At 41.0% G+C, this 21102-nt stretch overlaps 1 protein-coding gene across 2 annotated transcripts in view; it reads left to right on the forward strand.

Moving 5' to 3' along the window:
- The window catches only part of tbc1d2 (TBC1 domain family, member 2), a 39314-nt gene extending 19549 nt beyond the window's left edge, over positions 1 to 19765 (forward strand). For both annotated transcript variants that reach the window (XM_088631456.1, XM_088631464.1), the window contains exons 4-14: positions 2447 to 2582; positions 5840 to 5976; positions 7090 to 7328; positions 8490 to 8879; positions 9721 to 9831; positions 10931 to 11103; positions 11576 to 12076; positions 14354 to 14474; positions 14739 to 14924; positions 16827 to 16948; positions 18185 to 19765. In XM_088631456.1, coding sequence (XP_088487582.1) covers positions 2447 to 2582; positions 5840 to 5976; positions 7090 to 7328; positions 8490 to 8879; positions 9721 to 9831; positions 10931 to 11103; positions 11576 to 12076; positions 14354 to 14474; positions 14739 to 14924; positions 16827 to 16948; positions 18185 to 18386 — 2318 coding nt within the window. In that variant the 3' untranslated portion in view covers positions 18387 to 19765. The remainder of the gene's footprint in view (positions 1 to 2446; positions 2583 to 5839; positions 5977 to 7089; positions 7329 to 8489; positions 8880 to 9720; positions 9832 to 10930; positions 11104 to 11575; positions 12077 to 14353; positions 14475 to 14738; positions 14925 to 16826; positions 16949 to 18184) is intronic.
- Positions 19766 to 21102: the final 1337 nt, after the last annotated feature.

The following is a 21102-nucleotide window of genomic DNA, read 5'->3' on the forward strand; positions in this document are numbered from 1 at the left end:
ATTTTTGCGTAGTCTGTGGCTCTGAACCTCTGTTAGAATGCACACTTTTAAACTTTCTTTCAATTTCTCTGTGGGATGACTTTTTCTTACTTGTGTCATCCATGCTGACTCATTCGCTAATTATTTTGTGTCACCAGCATAGCAAACCTCTCCCTTAAGGCAGGGAAATATTGAGTAATTGCTCTGCACTGCTAAGCAGTTGTTTGGACCTGTCTTTACAGAAACAAACGTGTAAACCAGTCTTAAACTAATACTTCACAGACGATTTTATATTCAGAGTTTTTTAGGAGCTTAGAATGGGGGACTAGGCCTGACTTATTTTAACTAATAAAAACTGTATAACCTGACACTTTACTTTGCAAGCTCAGAATATTTAATATTTTAGTCTTTGGTGACCAAACCTGACGTGATGTCAAATTGACACACATTAAGATATGCAAGTCTAGGGAAAACAGATACACAAGTGCCTTGCAAAAGGATTCAGGCTCTTCTAAATGTCTCATATTGTGAAATGACACATATATTTTTATAAACTTTATATTTTATTTGAAATCTGAATGCCCAAGCTGAAGACTTTCAATGGTTAGATAAGTGACAGTAAAACTGAAGATAACTCAGCAAAAACTAAAGAGAATAATCTGAAATATGTTGAGAGCATAACTATTCAGGCCTGTGAACTCCATTTTGAGGGAAGCATCTTTGGCAGCAATTACAGCCACAAGTCTTTTTGTCATGGACTGTACCAACTTTACACACCAGTTTGGTGTGATTTCTGCAAGATAAAACACTGCTCTGCATTGTAGGAATTGGGCAAAACACAAACACAGATGAAACAAAACCCTAACTCTTGAGCTCTAACTAAATTTATCTTGTAAATGTTCTGAATAGCTTGAGAGGTAAGCTGCTTACTGCCTCCAAAAAACCTACCTGACTGAGGGATGTTACAGAGTATTTCATTTTGAAATATTGAGAACCACTGTTATTGCAGAAAAGCGGAGGCGACTACGTACTATACAAATTTGTGTAGCTTCATTTAGGTTTGTAGCATAGCAAATGGGGTTGAGTGTATTTATGTAATCGGTGTATTATAGTTTTTCCTGACATTTAACCCCACATCTGGATGATGTGACAGCAGCCATAGTGCACCAGAATGCTCACCACACATCAGCTGTCAGTGGGGAGGAGAACAGAGTGATGAAGACAGTTCAGAGATGGGGATTATTTGGAGGCCATGACTGGTAAAGGACAATGGGAAATTTGGCCAGGACGTTGGGGTAATACACCTACTATTTTTGAAAAACTCCCTGGAATTTTTAATGACCACAGAATCAGGACTTCGGTTTTACATCTCATCTGAAGGATGGCACCTTTTTACAGTATAGTGTCCCTGTCACTATACTAGGGCATTAGGACCCACATAGACCCTACTGGCCCCTCTAATACCTCATCCAGCAGCAACCTTAGTGTTTCCCAGGAGGTCTCCTGTCCAGGCACCTGTTTAGCTTCAGTGGGCTGCCAGTTGTGAGTTGCAGGGTGATATGCCTGTTGACTTAATTCAACAGAAATGAGTCAAAGACTTCCTAAAGGGGAGGAAAGTAAAATAAAGAAATCAGTTATATAAAAAATTCTTCTGTCCATTTTAAAATTGAATTATGTATCTGTTTTGCATTTTCTGTACAGTTGACAACTTATTTTCTGTTTCTGTTCTGTATTTTTTTGCTGTTTTAATGACATAAAGTTGTTTTCGCTGTTTTGTTTAAAAACAATAAAATGTACAACACAAAAGAATAATTGTGTGCACCCCGTACTGTATGTAACAGAAAAAGTGCTTGTACAGAAACAAAGTGCAAATACACATGTAGGTTTTGTATTTCTTTTTTGTTATAGTGTTGTAGCTAGAAACATTTCTGTTCTGGCAAATGAGTAAAGGCTGCAGAATCATACAGTATTTTCCCACTCAACAGATTTTATCAGAGTTTGCTCCATCTGCACTTATAAACAATAGTAACTGTAAATTAACACGATGGAGTGTGGTTTTAATTGCATGAGATGCACTGCAACGGTTTGTCAGCAGCATTGAAAATCAAGGGCACCTACTCTGCCTTGTCTTCCTGAAATAACCTCACTGCATGTCATCACTTTGCAGAACTGCTTGGTTTATAATCTTTCAGTAGTTCGAAACATTAGTGAGCAGATGTAACCCTTATAGAGAAGGCTTCTTAGAAATAATTAAGTAAAAATAATTACAAGTACCATAAAATCACTTTTAATTATTTTTTTGTGGAAAATGTCAGCTCTAGAGCATTAACTCCAAATAAGCATAGGAATCATATAGGCTCACTGAGCATTTCTCCAGTTTTTCATATGTAGTACAGTAGGCTGGCATGTCCTCCCTTTTCGTATTTAATGCGCAGTCTGTTGAAATCCGCCACTTTTTTTTCCCCAGAACAATCTGATGACTTCTTACCAGCAGTAAAAACCCCTGTGGGCCTTGTGGGAGAGGAAGCAGCCTGCCTCCCAGATCCATGGCAACAAACAACCCTGCAAAAACTCTCCCTGAAACACCCTCTGACAGAGCTGCAGTAAGTACGCCGGCCACCCCCCGCAGGCCAGGCTCTGGCCCAGGACTGTGAAGGGCTGTCAAGTGAACTTTTGTTCTTTACTCAGAGGACACAGAAGAGTGTTTGGGGTATCCTAAAGTGCCCCCCCACCAATCCACATACACCAAAAACACATTCTATGAACATTCTCAAATTAAGATACAAAAATGACATTGAATGAAAGGATTTTAGCAGCAAGGTTGAAATGCTTTATTAATTCAGGTGGGCAGCTGCGTCAGCATGCATAGGCTGCAAAGGAACAAGTAATAGGTTTATTCCATGCTGAAAAAAAGAAGAAAGAGAACACAACGTTCAGACACCTGAAGAAGGCTCCACGGCCGAAACGTTGTGTTCTCTTTCTTCTTTTTTTCAGTATGGAATAAACCTATTACTTGTTCCTTTGCATGCTTTATTAATGTTCATGAGAAAAGAATTGCTATCTAAAACTCTTTATAAGGGATGATGTTTGGCAATGAAAGTAGCGAGATAAAAGCAGGCCCTTATTCGGGGCCTCTATTCAGGTGAAGTCAAATAGTTAAAGTGGACAGGAAACCAGATACGTTTGGAGCATCGACTGTATTAAAAATAGTTTGATTAGTTTGCATCTGTGCTCAGGTACCCGTCATCTTTCTCCACAGGTTCTGTGGCTTAAATTAAATTACACGGGGGTGAAATCATACATTCAATTCAGATTAAACTTAGTGTGTCCTTTTTTTTTTTACAATTTATGGTTGCTGTTAAGCCATTTTCCAGATTAAGATTTATTTCTTACAGTATTCATATTCAACCATAGAGCATTAAAGGAACATATTTTGCTTTAAAATCATGAAAGCAATCATTCATCTAACACTTGTCTTACAAGTTAATCAATTCCTTTGGTTACGTGATGTTCCACCTCTTATAGGACTTTAATATACTGTATAGTACACAATGCAAAAAGCAATAGTTGCATCCCAGTGAAGTAATTAGGTCACACGGCTGCAGATCTGGTGCTTTCTCTGGTGGTTGACATGACTACAAAGGAAATATTTGATGAGAGTGATGAAATTAGTAGCAATAGCATTGCAGGGACAATTCAAACACTCAACAAACAGGAACTCCCCTTTATTTTTAAGACTCAGCCTTTACCAAAATACATCTGATAGTGTATTTATATCTGTTAACTTCTCATGATCAATCTTATTGTGATTAATTTGCCACATTCAATGTTTGGAGCCATTAAGATCATTTTCAACTGTACATCGCTCTGGATCAAAGCATCAGACAAATTAGTAATCATGATGATAAACAATTTTGTATACTAGTATGATGAAAGTCAAATCAATTGTTGCGATACATTTAATTATATATATATAATTGCATTCACCTCCTTCTTGTGATGTCCCATTTGGAGCACTTTCATGGTTGAAAGAAATGAAATGTTAGTAAAACTTACAAAGAAAACTAGGGAGGAAAATTGAAATCACCAGATCTGTTATCAGTTGATCTTAACTGCCGCTGTTCATGGTAAAGTTGAATTGTTCTCTTTATGTCAGTGGGGGAAATAAAGGTTAACTGTCTTTTTGAAAATAGAAAAATACCCATTTGACCCAAAAGGAAGTTTGTCTTTCAGGCATTAATTTTACAGTGTGTGGTATATTTAAACAAGACAACGACAGATGTGGCACTTCCTGTAAATGAGAATATTGATCATACATCTGTTGCTGTGATAAACGAATACTTAACTCTGCTCAGATTCCTCAATTTGGACTTTGAAGAATTAGAAAAAATGAAGGAATACAGTAAATGTACACATGTGCTAGATATAAATAATAATATTCTATCGTTAGAGCATTTTAAATTCATTTGAAATTATAGTTACTAACCTACAGTAAATCTTACACATACTTCATTGCTTTCATAGTCCCACATCTGTGAAAAGGAGTGAATATGGAGATTATCATGGATAGAGATCTCAAACATCCAATAACAGGAGTCAATTTCAGTTTTCATTTATATTGTAACGAACACATAGTTCCTAGGAACTGCTGAGGGTTATAATGTTTTTTTCACTTTCTTAAGAAAGTTTCCCCTTTGTTTTTTTTATGTGACCATATCTTTCCGGCTGACACTTCTTGCCGGTTTGAAATGCTAGCCCACGTTTTCACTCAGGTCCTCTCCTCAAAATTGGCCCTTTTAGCGAAATGGAAGGTTGGCAACATCATTGATTATCCACAGGCCTCTGGGAGCCTCTTTGAAAACATAATAGAGAAGTTGCAGTGTGTTCTCTGATGTAGGTATTGTCCAATTGACACAGCCCATCAGCTTCCACAAATGCTGAAATAGATAAAAAAACAGAAGTACACCTGCTTTGCTTTATCTTCCCGTGGATTGCAGCAGACACTTGCCAGGCAGGTGTTCCAGCTTCCTGTTTTCTTCTCATGCCCCCTGACAGTGAGGTTCAGGGGCTGTGTTTTGGCCCATTTACTCATTATTGTGTTGTATTTGTGACACACAGAAATGCAGTGGTTAGATGTTGCTTTTAAAAATTAATTGTCCTTCTAACTTTAATCCCAAGCCAGACAATTTGACGGGGGTTAATTAAGTTAAGGTTCTTAAAAAAATTAAATACAACAGAGATGGCTTTATATTGTTAAACAGTCAAAAATTATCCAGACCATAGTCTGTAGCAAGAACTGTCCACTCCAGAGAAAGGTGGCAGAAGTAACAAATCAAATCCTCTTGCCTGGTCAAAATATAGGAGCAAAGACACAAAAATGAATTTACCTCAGTCACAAATGTTGAATGACTAATTATACAGGGTAAATACTCAATATCTGACTCTTGTCTTGAGTATTTACTTGCACTTAACAAAGGCACCAACGTATTCCCTCATACAGTATGTAATGTTTTATTTATTGTCTTATTTTACAATCATATTAAATCTTGGGAACAAAAGGTAATTGTTTTCCTCCCTGATGTTTGAATCCCTGAGGGGTTGTTTGTGCTGCTATACTGTATATAAGTGATTCTCACTGGTCCTGGAGAGACTCAGCCCTGCAGGTTTTATAGGGGAGTCAGACTCCTGCAAGATTAGAGGCTTATAACTGGTTCAATGAAGTCATTCAGAACTCAAGTGGATTGAGAGAGATGGAAAAAGACACTTTGACTCTCTGGGGCCAAGAGTGAGAATCACTTGCATCTTGTTGAGCGTCTTGTCCTCAGCCATTGGTCTGTGTGTGTTGCTACTGCTCTGACAGAAACCAGGTGCAGAGTATTCGAATCAGTCGATCGTCCCACGATTTCGGATGTAGTGTCTTCCATGTTGAAGAGCCTCAGCTGCCTCCCACCCCATCCAATAAGGAGCTTCTCCCACCAAGGACCGAGGAAAATGCAGGTTCGTCCTTTCCATGTCCATTTTATAGTGTCCATCCCTGGGAAGCTGGAGCCCTGAGTCTTCTTAGAAAAGTGACCACGGCACTCCATAGTTCTCAGGATGCTTTGAAAGTTGAGGTTAATTCCATGCTGATAAGGAGAAACACAATGTTTCAGCTGTTGAACCTTCGTCAGGAGTTAGTATCGGCCAAAGCATCAAGCCCTTTTTTTTATTTCTTCGCAAAACCTGGTGCCACTGTAGTGGTGGAGCAGCGGTTAAGGCTCTTGACAGGACGGTCATGGGACCAAGTCCCAGCTGGGACTCTGCTGTTGTACCCTTTTGCAAGGTGCTTCACTCAGATTGCGCCAGTGAATTCCCTGACTATCCTGGCCGTCACCATAAATGCAAATTTGTCTTGAATTAACATATCTGATTAAAATAAACGATATAGCCATTCTAAATATTTATGCAAGTAGAAGAGTGGGCAGTGCTGTAATGATCTGTGTCTTTAACCACAGAGTGCCTAGAAGTGAGTCATAAAATGTCATAACCTTTTCTCAGTAGACAGCTCTTACAGCTCTGTTCAGTGTGTCAGGTTGGAGCAATTCAAATGGTAAGCTAAACAGGATACGTGCAGAGCATTATTATACATTATCAGCTGGTTTTCATGACCATAGGCTCACATGTTTCCAGTAGGTAGCTGCGTCAGCATGCGTAGGCTGCAAAAGAACAAGTAAAGGTTTATTCCATGCTGAAAAGAGCCGAAAAGAAATGCAACGTTTCGGCTGTGGGGCCTTCTTCGGGTGTCACGTGAAACGTTTTGGGTGCCGAAGCATTGTGTTTCTTTTCTTCTCTTTTCAGCATGGAATAAACCTTTACTTGTTGCTTCACAAATGTTTCTTTTTGAAGTGATGGGCAGTGCTTGGCTATCATTTGTTATGACGTTTTCTATAGAATTGGTTGGTGTTCACGATAAACGTGAGAGAAGGAGACACCTCTTGGCTCACGCAGCAGCTGTGCTGCAGGGTCTTGTGCAGCACAGAAATCACAATGGGCTCGTGAAAATGCTGAATTTAGGACAAGAACGGGGATATGAAGTGTGAAGAGTCTCTCTGTGACCTGCCGCCCCTCCAGTGCCTGCCGTGACCCCTGACCCCCGCCCACTCTCCGCCGTGTTGTTGCTACCTGAGGCAGGGCAGGAGGCCCAGCTGGGGGGCAGGAGGTCCCCATGCGACAACTCCCGGAAGAAGGAGAAGAAGATGAGCATCCCGTTCACACTCCCCTCTGAGAGGAAGGAGGCCGGTGCCAGCGAGAGAGCTTCTCGGCTGCAGCAGGAGGTCCTCACCCTCACCAAGGAGCTTAAGTCACAGAAGGTAGAGCTCTGTGCCGGTCTTCGTTTGCCCATCATACCTTGTTTCTCCTAGTGTAGCTCTCCGAAATTGAGTCTTTAAAGCCACCTGGACCCATGACCAGGGCCTTCAAGATTATGAGTCCTCTCCAGATTTTCTAGAAAATGGAAAACAAGTAAGCTGGTTTCAGGTAAACCAGCGATTATCTGTAGAAGCCGCCTTCAAAATGTGAATTTTGTGAGTGATGAATAAAACTCTGACGTTTTTCAGCACATGCAGATGTTACCAGAATTTTGCAAGAAAAGAGTGCAACTGTGGTGTGGCAATTAGTGATGCTGTAGGATTTGTTGAATATAATAACATAGTTCTCAAGTTCTCTTTGCTGAAAGAATATTTGAACGGATGTGTACAGTATTTGCAAAGGGTATTCCATTGTTAAGTTTGTCTCTGTTAATAATATTGATTTGGCAACGCATCCTTTCTCACCTAAAGCTTCCATTTATCACCCTTTCTTGGGTTGTGTTTTTTTACCTCTTGCTTTTGAATGAAAAATCCTTTAGATTTTGCAGGCAAACCACAGCCTGGCTTTCACATCTGCGTGAGCCCTATCAGATTAGCTTTTCATGCAGGGCAGGGGACTTTTTTTTTTCTCTGTGCAGAGGAAACTGAAAAAAAAACATTTTCCTGTTTTATACCCAAAGCCTTTGTAGAACATGTAGCAGTTTGACACCAAATTTCAACTCGTGCATCTAGAAATCTGCCGTTGTACTGTGGTGGTACAACGGCAGTTATGACGAAGGGCTGCAGCAGTGGGGGTATTTCTTCAGCTTGAGCTAGTACTGGTGTATTAGCGGAGCTTCTAAAAAAAATACCTTTCTCTTCTCCAGAGGGTCCAAGAAACCTCTTATGGGCCCTTGCGATGAGCAGATAATCTAGTGCCACCTCTATAAAATGTACTGCTTGTATTTAAAACCAACAGGTCCAGAAATGCACTCAAGAGGTAGCAGATAAATTCACAAAAAGGCTATTTTCCAGAAGTTTTTCAGGGTTTTCAGGGCCCTGCAAAGGTCTCCTCTCACTCTGTGGGGCACATACGGTCCGATCCCGAGTTCGCCCAGCATCCTCAGGCGAGCCCCGCGCCTCCGGCTGAGCATGTGGCCTGTCTGTCGCCCTTGTCCACCCCAGGAGCTGGTGGGGCTGCTGCACAAGGCCCTGGAGGCTGCCCAGCAGGAGAAGCGGACCTGCGCGCAGTTCCTGTCGGCCGGGGGGGAGCAGAAGAGGCTGGAGCTGCTGCGGCACCAGGAGCGGCGCGCGGCCGACCTGGAGGGGCGGCTGCAGGCCCTGCAGCGGGAGAAGGAAGAGCTGGAGCAGCGGCTGGCCCAGCAGGACGGCCACGTGGCCGAGCTCCAGCAGCACGTGCAGATGATGATGGAGAAGAACCACGCCAAGCAGGAGGTCATCCTCAAGCTCTCGGAGCAGGTGTCGGCCTGCATGGCCGACCCCCACTGTGCCACCCTTAACAGCGTGAGCGCCGAGACCTTCCGCCAGCTGCAGGAGCAAGCGGAGAACCTGAAGGTCTGTGCGTTCTCACTGCGTTAGGGGTTCATCGCACTCCAAGGTTTTAAATCCAGGAATGGGACTTTTGTCATTCAGTACCTGATACCGATAGGTGAATTGGCTTCTGGGGAAATTCGCCCTGGTTTGAGTGTGAGCGTGTTTGTATGTACTCTGCGATGGACTTGCGTACCCCACGTTGTGCCCGTTGATTGCTGGGATAGACTTCAGCTCCACTGTGACCCTAAATTGGATGAAATGGTCAGAAAATGGAAGGATGGATGTATTAAAAATGCAGCAATTTGCATTGAAGGGAAGTGGACTGTTTTATATTTGTCACTCACAACAATAAGCAAGGAAGCAGGGCAAGAAAAGGCATTATGAAAGTATTCCAGCATCAGGAAACCATCCTATTAGTTTGTGGCTTTGTTCTAGTTAGGCATTTGAATCAATACTAAATTCCTGTTTATTTGTTTTTCACTCTGGTGTATATTTGAAACCCCCAGTTCAACTTTTATCTACTGCTGCGGTAACGTGCTTCCCATACTGTAGCTCCTGAATGATGTTCTGGTTTACTTTTGAGAATGCTAGCTGTGAATGACAGCTGTTCATTATGATCTATAGCTGAAATAAGACTGCATCTAAATTGTGTGCATAGGTGAAAATTATTTTTCTCAGAGAAAGAAGTATTTTTTTTTTAATTGATAAGGAACATCCACTGTTTCAAGAGTACCCTGTAAATACTAGGATCTAACTGTGCTTTACAGTGGAAATCTCCAGTGAAATTCTGTGTCTATTCATGTCTGAGCACCCTTAGTAGTTTCTTTATCAACCTCATTCATTTATTGCTTACTTTCCCTAGGATGATATTGAGGCATACAAAATCCAAAACAAGTTCCTAAACTCGGAAATCTACCAGCTTACCAAACTGTGGAGGAACAGTTCAGAGCAGGAGAAGAGCCTGATGATGAAGGTGAGAGCTGGAGGCCTCATCTATGAGGACATGTCATGCCACCAGCTATGTATGAGAAGTAAATCAGAACTGGTCACAAAGTAGTTTGTCCACATAAACATTAGGCAAAGCTTTATCATGCGCACAATAGTAACCATTTATTTTAGGAGTCTCCTGTAATTCATTTGTTAATTCTTCATACACTGAACACACGTGGACAGTTCCTTTCTGAAGACTGACTGGATTACAAATAAATAACTAAATGTTACGTTTCACTAATGTAGGTATTATCTAACACTCGACAAGGTGTATGACCCTTAAAATAAATTGATGCAACACAGCATGGACTGTGTGGAGAGTATGTTACACTAGACCTTATAAAGACTGACAGAATGGTGTTGCACAGAAGACAGACAAGGTCAATGAATTTCCCCCATTTTCAAGGGAAATATCAGTGCTTATATAGAATTAAGAGTGATATGGGTAATTCACACTGTAACTTTCCCTTTAGATAATAAAATGAAACATAAAATAAAACATATTATAGTGTACTTGAGAAGTTCAGAGGAATCAATGTAGGCTTCCTAAAATAGATGAGCTAATGTCAATTATGAAAGTCTTACTCTGTAACAATGGCCCACCACAAAACCACAGTGAGGCCAGAGAGCCCAGATATATCGCTGTCCACACAGCCAAAACCACAGCTAGCAACACTTCTCTTCAGTAGCAGATACAGTGCCTAACACAGTAAGAGAATGGAGCATGAATGGACAAGTCTAGCACCTATCTGCCCATATTTAGCAAAGGTATATTTTTCTAAAGAATGCTTCCATTTTTTATTGTTCTTATTATTTAACAGCAAAGACTCAGTTACCTACCAACATCCGTGAAAGTGTAATAAAGGCATGTTTAGAACAGTTACAACACTGTTGTTTCTCTGGTACACTGGGCCTCTCTTCAGGAAGTACTTATTGACTGCGGGTGAACCATAATGGACCATAGGGTCTGTTCTCGTGTTACTAATAGTGCTGCAAATTGATCAATGGAAGATCTCAACCTGACCTACTGTACTGTCCCAGGCTGTCACTCAGCTTTAAGCATCTTTCTGTTTCTGCCACAGTGCGCCTACCTGGAGGCCAGGTACTGTCAGATGGAGAGCAAGTATCTGCTTCGTCTTCGCAAGCTTCAGGAGATCAAGGGTCTGGGCACTAAGCAGCAGGAGGAGCTCAAGAAGCTGATTGAAGACGCACTGAAGGAAGACATGAAAGATGTGCCCAAGGTCAACCCCATCAGGTATGCAAGTCCAAATGCACTGAGGTCTCGCTCTCGGGTTTCTTGACATAGACAGCCAAACACTGTGCCCAACTCTCATACTGCAGAAGTTACCCTTTATTATCATATGAAATTGAATCAGAGCTTGTGAGTTTGTTTTATTGTCCGGGAGAACCTGAGTCAAGGTGGTGAGTGGAGAATACAAATATCATCCATTCTCTTTAGTAACAATTTCTAGTTCTCTAAACTTGGGCGTCATTTATAATTCAACAAAATTGAAGATTGTTGGAAGGAGGTGACTCCTTTTACAAGGCCCTGTGAGTAGTCAACTTGAATAATGGCAAAGTTTAAGCAGCATTGAAGGGCATGCAGATGGCATACCGATGTAAGGTGCTGTCCAGTGATCAGACAAGGATCCCAAGGAATTGAGATCACTTTCTTCTCAGCTTCATAACCATCTGAAGCCGCCCTTGCCTTCTTTTGCCCGATTCAGGGAGCACGATGAGTACGGCTTCAAAATCGTCCCAGACTATGAGGTAGAGGACATGCAGTTGCTCGCCAAGATCCAGGCCCTGGAGATCCGCTCCCATAACCTGCTGCACCAGGACATGGTGGACAAGCCCCTGCTGGGCCGCTGGGCGCACTACATGGGCGGGCGTCCCTCCGGCAAGCTGGTGCCTTCGCCGGAGCTGAAGGGGCTGATCCGCTGCGGCGTGCCAAGGGAGTACCGGCCGCAGGTGTGGCGCTGGATCGTCAGGACCCGCACCCAGGGCCTGCGGGAGTCCCACCCACAGCGCTACCATGAGTTGTGCAGGAAGGGCGAGGCCCTGCAGCACCCAGTCTCCCGCCAGATTCAGCTGGACCTGCACCGCACCCTCACCAGCAACAAGTCCTTCGCCTCCCCCACCAGCCCCGCCGTGCAGCAGCTGCGCCGGGTCCTGCTGGCCTTCTCCTGGCAAAACCCCGCCGTCGGCTACTGCCAGGGCCTCAACAGGTCAGCTGACTTCCGCTCTCCGCTCCTCCCCTTGGCCTCGGGTGAAGGGCTCTGTAAAATGCCTTTTCACTCCTAACAATTCAGAATATACTGCACGGTTTCTAAAAAAAGTCAGTACACATAGTGGATATGCAATGTGGGGACTCCAGAGTGGTTTTTCTTGTAGCAGCGTGGTCACCCTCTAGCCTGATCTCCTCAGATCTGAGAAGCTCAGCGAGGCTGGGATAGGGCAGTACTGGGATGGGGGGACATGTGAGGGGAACCAGGAGACTGCTGTAAAAGTGGTGTTGGTGGACCAGTAGGTGGCACTCTTCCCACCTGGACCAGAATTTCAAAACCATTGGTCCAGTACAGTGGACAGGGACAGCTGTGGTATGCCCTGCCCTCCTTCAGATGAGACGAAGAATGCTCATTCGTCGTTAGCAGTCTCTGGCACCTAGGGTGTTAATCAGAGAAGCAGTGTCTCTACTCCATCTGATCTGCTGGATCGTGGGGCTGATTCTGCAGAATGGCAGCTGACAGCCCCCAGGTGAGCGCAGCACTTCACTGGTGAATGGAAAGGGTGTGTCCCAACTGCGGAGTGGTTTTGTATACTTGGGATGACGCTATAAAAATTATTATTAGTACACTGAAAACTCTTCTCACACGACGAATCCTTTTGACTACCTGGAGATGGGTTGAGATCGTATTTTCCATTCTGAACTTGAGAATTAGAGCACAGAATTAAAAAAACATTCATTTCAAAATATAATCAGGAAATAATATGATTATATTTGCAATGAAATTGTTCCAGTACAGTAAAATTCTGAATAAATTGTTTAAATGTAGTATCTTATAATACTAAGTTCTACAAAGGCTTTAAGGTAATTTCTAATTTATTAAATTTTCAGTATATATCATGTAGCATGGAATATGTAGTTGCTAGTGATGTTAATCTCATTGAATTATACAATTTCTGACTGTCTTATTAAGAAGCACAGCATATAAAGAACAGCTTTTGTCTCAAGGTTGTAACTACCAGAGGACTACCCAAGTCCTGAAGTTCAAGTAAAGAATAGATTTGAAAAGTGAGGGTGATGGTTATTAATGTAATTTGGGAAGCACAAGGGAAACACAGCCACCTAGTGGATCTCTAATTGTAATCTTGAGACATATAAAGAACTGTGACACACTTGAGGCTTGGGGAGTTGTAAAAAATCTTTTAATAGGTGTGTCCTTAGAAAACAGACATAAACACAGCCATAAGGTATAAAAATAGTGCTCTTCATTTACAGTGTGAGGAAAACTGCAATTAAATCCCCAAACCAGAATAAAGGTTTAAGGTCCTCTTTCAGCTACAACCTAACATTTCTTAATGTTCATCTTTAATAGAAACCAGGCAGCCAAGCTGCTTCCTGACTTCAAAAACACTCACGTCACACAGACTCACAGCCCTGCACTTTGCCCTCTGTTCGGTTGTTCTTTCACTCTTCTCTCCAAGTGCCCTTCTCCTCCTTCCTGGTTTTTAAGTCATCAGCTGACAAACTGTCTTGTAGCATCTGGTCAGGTGACTGAGGGGTCCAGGACTTTCCAAGGAGATTTGTGGGAAATGTAGTTCAGACCACAGAACTTTACATCCCTTCACAGAATGTTAAAAGAAAAGTGCTTGGATATAAGTAGTTGGATATAAAGTTTTGTACTGCCCAGCAGATTTGAACCCAGGTTTCGTCCAGGAAATCTGAGCACTGAAAAAGTACTCTTCATAAAAAGGGGTTTGGTGTCTTATTTATTTGAGGGTACTGAATGAAACTTCGGTGGATTAAGTGGATCAGAATGCCTGAATGGCCCCTATTTCATAGGGACAGAATTCCAGGTTTTTGATGTCTGGATTAAGTAGGAATCTGAAACTCAGTATCAGTATCCGTTATAGTGTCTATATAACAGTAAATCATAGTGTGTGGTGTATTTGTGTTATTTATTGTAATAAGTTTCTCTTCAGCCCATCTAGATTAGGCTGCCTGGTCAATATTCTGTTATCAAGCTATACTGGAGTATAAAGAAACTGTGCTGTGATCATTTGACATTCCCCAATTTTAAGTGGTGAAACTAGAATTTTCTCACATAGCATGCTGGTCTCAGGGCCTATGTTTTAATTATTGATTTGATTACAGTCTTATAATTTCATCAGCGCCCTTATTTACCCTGGAGGGGAGATACCCAGGGATCTGTGTGACCCTGACACGTCTCGGGTGCAGCATGCGTGCAGAGAGGATTGTGACTGTAACTCATCTCTCCTAGGCTGGCAGCAATCGCGCTCCTAGTCCTGGAGAACGAGGAGGACGCTTTCTGGTGCTTGGTGGCCATAGTAGATTACATAATGCCTCAAGACTACTACAGCAAGACACTCACCGCCTCCCAGGTACTCTTCCACCTCCACATGCCCTTCGGTGAACTCATGCAGCACTGCCGCCTTGTAAAGAAATCATAAATTAACTTTTCCTCACACAGTGTTTATAAAAAGGGACGACCATTTAACAATTTTCTAACATCATTGTGTTAGCTGATCTCAGCATAATTTACAGACGTTATTTCTGATCTCCCCTAGCTGAGAAACTCATGTTTTATATGAATCTTTCCTTTTCCGTGTATGTGCAATGACTGTTTTCCCCTTCGTCACTTGCAGGCTGACCAGAGAGTGCTGAAGGACTTCATGGCTGAGAAGATGCCGCGCCTGATGGCTCACTTTGAAGAGCACGACATTGACATCTCCCTCATCACCTTTAACTGGTTCCTGGTGGTGTTTGTGGAGAGTCTAGCCAGTGACATCCTGTTGCGTGTGTGGGATGCCTTCCTGTATGAGGGAACTAAGGTAGGGTGGAGATTCAAAGGCTTCTTCTGGATTGCTGCCTCTTTTTTAGCTTTATTTTGAAATAATGGCCCCATTTTAAACCTAACTTGAAGTCACAAAACATAGCGTTGTTATTAAATGTAAATTATTAAAAGTAAAACTGCAGGCTTGCAGTTCGACAGCGTGCTTTGCTAATCTCATGAATCCCATTCTTCTCTGTTGTACTGCTTTCATTAATAAAGTAAAATGTTCTACTATGTTGAATTTGCTCAACTTAGGGGGGGGAATTCTAAAAGTATGTGGTTCATTTCTGAAGATTCCCAAATAACCCAGCAAGAGGAAGAGTTATCTGTGGTGTAAAAAAATGCCAGAACATTAAAGAAATCCTTGGGTCCCATCAGCCAAACATATGGAATCAAAGAAGAACCAGTGAACAGGCCTTTTCTGTTAGACATGGCTACTTAGTTCTATAAATTAATTAATCACAAAGAAACCCTGTGCTTCCCTTCACTGTAGCTCAATCTACTTAAGATTCAGCACGACCCTCTGTTCTAGTCTATATTCTGAGCTTTAAATTAAGACTTAATTCTGACTTTTTGAAGAATCTCAAGGCCCCAGTCAAATGTCTTTATTGAATGATAGAAAACATTTTTTTAATCTATCCATGTATAACGTGCAGATATAGGAAGGTTCCAGGTCATCGAGTTTGCTCCTATTCAAGCCTCTGTTTGGCATGTATGGCCATTATTGATGGCCATAGCTAAGCACAAAATTCGTATTGGTTATTGTTTTAGGGGATTACCCGTTTCCGAAATATTAACCTCTTTTGATTGCACAAAGTAGCCCTTTTATACAAATCTTTAAAAAATTGAGAAAAAGGAAAGTGGCACATCATCTTAATTGCTAAGCTTATAATGCTAAATTCAAATATGTTTGGACCTGTAAACATTAGAATAGTTTAGATTAGAAAGAGGCCCTTGATCCATCAATCTTGTGCCTTATTTTTTTTAATCAGGTGAGATTTAGACATCTTTTCTCTCTACTCACAGATCATGGAATATCTTTTCATCGGGTATAAAACTGAGGCTTAGCTACAATCAAGGGTCTATGATCTATGCTTACTGTTGTCTGTGGAGTATCTTCTTTATTTCTCCTTTTGTTTTTGACATTACTGTGATTCATAGGATTTTGTTTCTTCTTGAAGATGTACTGCTTTTTTCACAATAAATTTCCTCTTGCTGCTGGCAGGAATAATACTGTACTTTTTGAAGTAATTCAATCTAGACAAAAGTTTAAAGATCAAGAGTTTAGATTTTTTACTAATGTGGAAGTGACTTTCACTGCCCTTAGCATATAGAGAAAATGACCTTTAATAGAGCACTTGCTCGGTAAATCGAGGTAATTGAGTTCAGAGCAGATATTCCCCATACTGGATGAAGAAGCACAGTGAAAAAGGAGACAACTTCAAATGAGAAGTTACCAGCTGTAAGTGAACACAATTGCTTTCGTCTCCGGCACACACATCATTAGACTTCCATTTTTCCCTAAGGAAGTGGTACAGGAAGAGGTAATTACTTTTGAAGGGCGTAGACTAATGGGAATATGGCTTTCAAGTGGGGCCTCAGCTATAGTGGATTAATGTAATAGTGGATTCAATCTCATTATACTACATCCTCACCATTCAGAATAAACAAGCTAAACAAGAATCACAATGATCGCAGGCGCAATTCCTATCCCATCTGAGTGTTGTTTATTATGTAGTATCTGAAATATCAGTCATTCCATTCTCGATGTGGAGAATCATTCCTGGTCACTGTTGTGGGAAACAAGAGTTATGGATGTTTCAATAAACGTTATTGCACAATGTGCAATGGCAAATTTTTTAACTGAAATGTTCAAAGTGCTTTCATTTATATTTTTTAGGTGATATTTCGCTATGCACTAGCCCTCTTTAAGTATAAAGAAGAGGACATCTTAAAGATTCAAGGCAATGTGGAGATCTACCAGTACCTAAGGTTCTTCACCAGGACTGTCTCTGATGGAAGGTAAGACCTACGCCCACTAAGAGATGCGCAGCTTCAGGAATCCGACAGGAATCTGGGGTGGAGATTTCAGCTTGAGCACATTAACATGTCTACCAAATGTGTTCTTTTTAACTGTTCTTATGACAGAAGTCACCTCCTTCTTCTTATATATTCATCCATCCATTTTGTCACCCCTTAATCCAATTGCCAAAGCCTATTCTGGCAAGGCGAGCAGCGGGCACAAGACAGGGTACACCCTGGAAGGGACACCAGTCCATCACAGGCTGACGTATAGACACAGACACGCACACTCTCAAGCCCAGGGCCAGTTTTCCTAGAAGCCATTGACCTCACCAGTATGTTTTTAGATTGTGGGAGGAACCCCATACGAACATGGAGAAAACGTAAAAAATCCACACAAATAGCATCCCAGGTCCAGAATTGATCCCAGGGCCCCAGCAATGCTAACCACTCGTTTACTTCCTCATGAGCAAGACAAAGTTTGATTATAAAAGAGGAAACATGCCTGAAACTTTAATTTCAGAGCCATTAAAAGCACACATTCATTAAATGCTTTATCTGTTGCATTTTACTCATTTGCAAATAAGAACCTATGGAAAAGAAGCAAAAGCTGTTTGCTTCAATTTTATGTGGCTATACATGCAGTTACAATTACTGACTGCACACTTCCGAAGTCCCCGCTGTAATTATAGCCAGTACCGAATAAATCTATATGCAGAATAAATCCATACAGAACACTCAATGCTCAGTCTTTAAAAAAAACATATCTTAAAATAAACATTTGAAAATAATATTCTGGATTGTTTTCATAATAAATATTAAGAAAAATATTTTTTCATATTTGTTGTTTTCCTGTCTTTCATGGGCTCCTTGAGATGTCTATAAGGGATAGTGCTGAGCTTACTTCATTGCAAAGGCCTGAAAGATGCATCTGAAGTACATTTACCCTCTGCGTTTCAAATATGAAACATCTTTCTTGCTGTTTTCATTTTTATGATCAGCTCTGAGAAATCTTTCAAGGTCTTATGATGCAGTAGTTAAACTACTTTGAGATAAAGGTTACAGGCATAATCACCAAACTGAGAACACACATAAGAGGGCACAATGTTTAGTAATATCAGTATCTTTCTTACAACAGAGAAGTGACTTTGGCCCTGCAATAGGCAAAGCTTGGTTCAGCACAAAATTCAACACAAGGCCGTTGCTAACTTTCTTCTTCCTCCCCTCTGGCCACAGGAAGCTGATGAACATCGCGTTTTACAGCATGAATCCCTTCCCGATGAAGCTCCTGAGGAGCCGACGCGATTTCCACAAGGAGAAGCTGCAGGCGGAGCTGCGGGAGCTGGAGAGGATCCAGAAGGAGTTTGTGACGGAGACCGTGGAACTCAAGGACAAGGACTTGGACGTCGGCATGAGTGAGGATGACGAGGACATGTAGGCCCGCTCTCTGGTCAGCCCAAGGACCACGCCCAGCCAAACCGTACTCTCAGGAGTCAAGGCTTCGACTCTGTGGAGGGACCGTACCTTTCAGTCATATAATAGGTTCTTCCTGTCTTCAGGTGAAGACTAAACTGGAGCTACACCTGCCAGACTGTGTGGCAGCTCCACGACTTTCCTCTTGCTTCCAGCTGCGTCAAACCCAACCCTGATTTCAGCCAGAGAGAACTGTGCTGTCTGCAAACCTTGACTTGCAGAACCAAGAGAAAATGTTTACCCAAGCCATAAGCGTGTTTTATTGAGATGTACTGAGATCTACCACAAGTAAATATACACAGCCTCATTTTCAAATAAGTCACCCGAGTGTTCGTTTTTCACTAGCTCAGTTGCCTCTTGTGCCAGCTACATTTTACTACAATCAGTAACGCAGTGAAATGAATGTGGGTGTCGTTTCTTAAATCTCATTCGGCATGACTACCTCATTTTTACTACTGTTCTACTAGAAGTATAGTTGGGTGTAGTAGCTTTGATAGGAGTATTCTATGAGACTAAAATAAAGAAGTGCTAGTACTTGTACATGGCTGCAGCTGCAGTCCAGTTTGGTGCGATTCCACAGGAAAAGGGCGATGGCTGCCAACAGTGGTGTGTGGGTTAGCCCGTTCCTTTTTTCCCCCAACTTGATCCGTCTCAAGTGTTAACATGATTTAAAAACATTCATAGAAAAGGAAGAAAAATAAAGATACTGCTGACCTATTACTGGTTGCAATTAAAAAAAAATCTTCTCTGCGCCTGAAAGCTGAACACGTGTCTACATCCATAAGCAAATGTATTCCGATATATCCTCATATTTGAAAGTCCTCGAGTATAGATTGATGTGCGCTCTAATGAAATGCTAAGGTCTGCTTACTAGGTTGCAAATGAGGCACTGGATTTTGTTTTGTCAATGTTATAAATGGTTTGTCTGTAAAATGTTTTTCACACACCCATTTGTGGTTATGAACCAAATCTAATGAGGTGTTTTCTCATGCAATCTGTTTGTTCGCAGGAAAAACTGTCTACAAGTTTGCCAATATGTTGCCTTGACAGTTTATAGGATTGTTTTCCATAGCTGTGACGACCATTTCAAGGGTTCAAGTTCTTACACTAAACTTACTGTGCTAAAAACTTTTACAAGAAATGTGTTCACATTTTAGCTTTATGTACTGTATTTAGTTTTATTCTAATAGTGTGAGTCAACTTTAGAAATGTTATTGTAAAAACTAGGACAGTTTTTCACCATTCTTTCCCTCTATAAATCTACTGCATTACTGAGAACAGCATCACTGCACTTTTCATCTTCTTACACAGTACCCAGGAATTGAATAAATAATCTGAAAATTATTCATGTTCATTATTCAGCCAAGTCCAGCATACCCGTGTTAAAAAAGAAAAGTTACATTGCCTAGTTCTTTCACAAATTTTCTTCAAACTGAGAGGTGTTCTGCACTTAACACAAACCAGAAAATAGACCAAATAGTCTAGTAAATGTTTGGCCTCTCAATAAAAAAAACAAAGCTCTTGTCTTACTTTGTTTCACGTATTTTCGTAACAGAATAAGCAAGTACATTTTTATTCAAAGTACACACCACATTTGTAAATTTTATGAAATAAGGGAACACATTTCTAAACTCTATATTGTTCTTTCTTGTCAAGACAGCTGTTGCTTTACCTAAACATCAAGGAGAAAGATACAAAAATGAATCACAAAAAGACTATGAAGACAGTCGTTGTTAACCTCCATCAGGCTTTTTGTCCCTTAACTTCAAACATTAAATTTCCCCCCCCAAAAAGCATAGCTTTTTTTAGTTTTTGTAAACCACTGTTCAGCAGTTTTTAATAAAAGGGAAACCACAGTGAACAATTTAAAACTGAAAGTGAAAATTAAAAATGAGGTTTGCATAACTAGGGGATTTAAAGCTCTGAAGTCTGAGTCTTAGGAGTATTTTGTTTAAGGGGTGGTTATAGGAACAGTGGGTATTTAGTTCAAAATAGTGTATTGATTTTTTTCCCAAAAAATTCTTTTTAAAAAGAGCACTAAAAAGTCAAAGTGAATCTATTTTGTTGTTCATTGTTTTTCTTTCTTACATTAGTGTTAAAGCCAGTGCTGTGTAAAGAATAGCCTTGCTCTACTGAGGCAACCTTTTAATGATTCTTTAAAAGGTTGAGCTGTGCGTTTCAGGAAATGTGCCCTGAAGGCCAGAGTCACAAATTCTTGTCAGTAATTGTAAACCTTTCATGGCGGGGAAAGAAAAAAGATCCCAAAACAGATAGTTTTGTCTACGTGCACAACTTATAGTGCAGCATAATAATGGCAAATTATTTTTACGGAAAACAGCCAATGACCCATTATTGACATTATGTATCTTGTTACATTTTTGAACATTTGTAAAATGTTTTTCATTTCATTCTCTCTCTAAGATCACAAATACCTTCCGACACGTGTAACATAGTAGTAAGAAGACAACTCTTATTCAGACTTCGTTAAAAAAAGTGCAAATACAGTAGAAAAAACATTTACATTTACCATGAAAAATGCTGATTAGGGAAACCCCTATACAAAATTAAAAAACTATTTCTATCAGCATGACACATGTAGTTGTCTGTGGTCAAACAAAAATTCCAAATCTTGTAGCTGTAAAAATGAAATTTCATTTTAAAAAGACACTGCACACAATATG

This window comes from Lepisosteus platostomus, chromosome 1 (assembly GCF_059453375.1).
Source record: "Lepisosteus platostomus isolate fLepPlt1 chromosome 1, fLepPlt1.hap1, whole genome shotgun sequence".
NCBI lineage: Eukaryota > Metazoa > Chordata > Actinopteri > Semionotiformes > Lepisosteidae > Lepisosteus > Lepisosteus platostomus.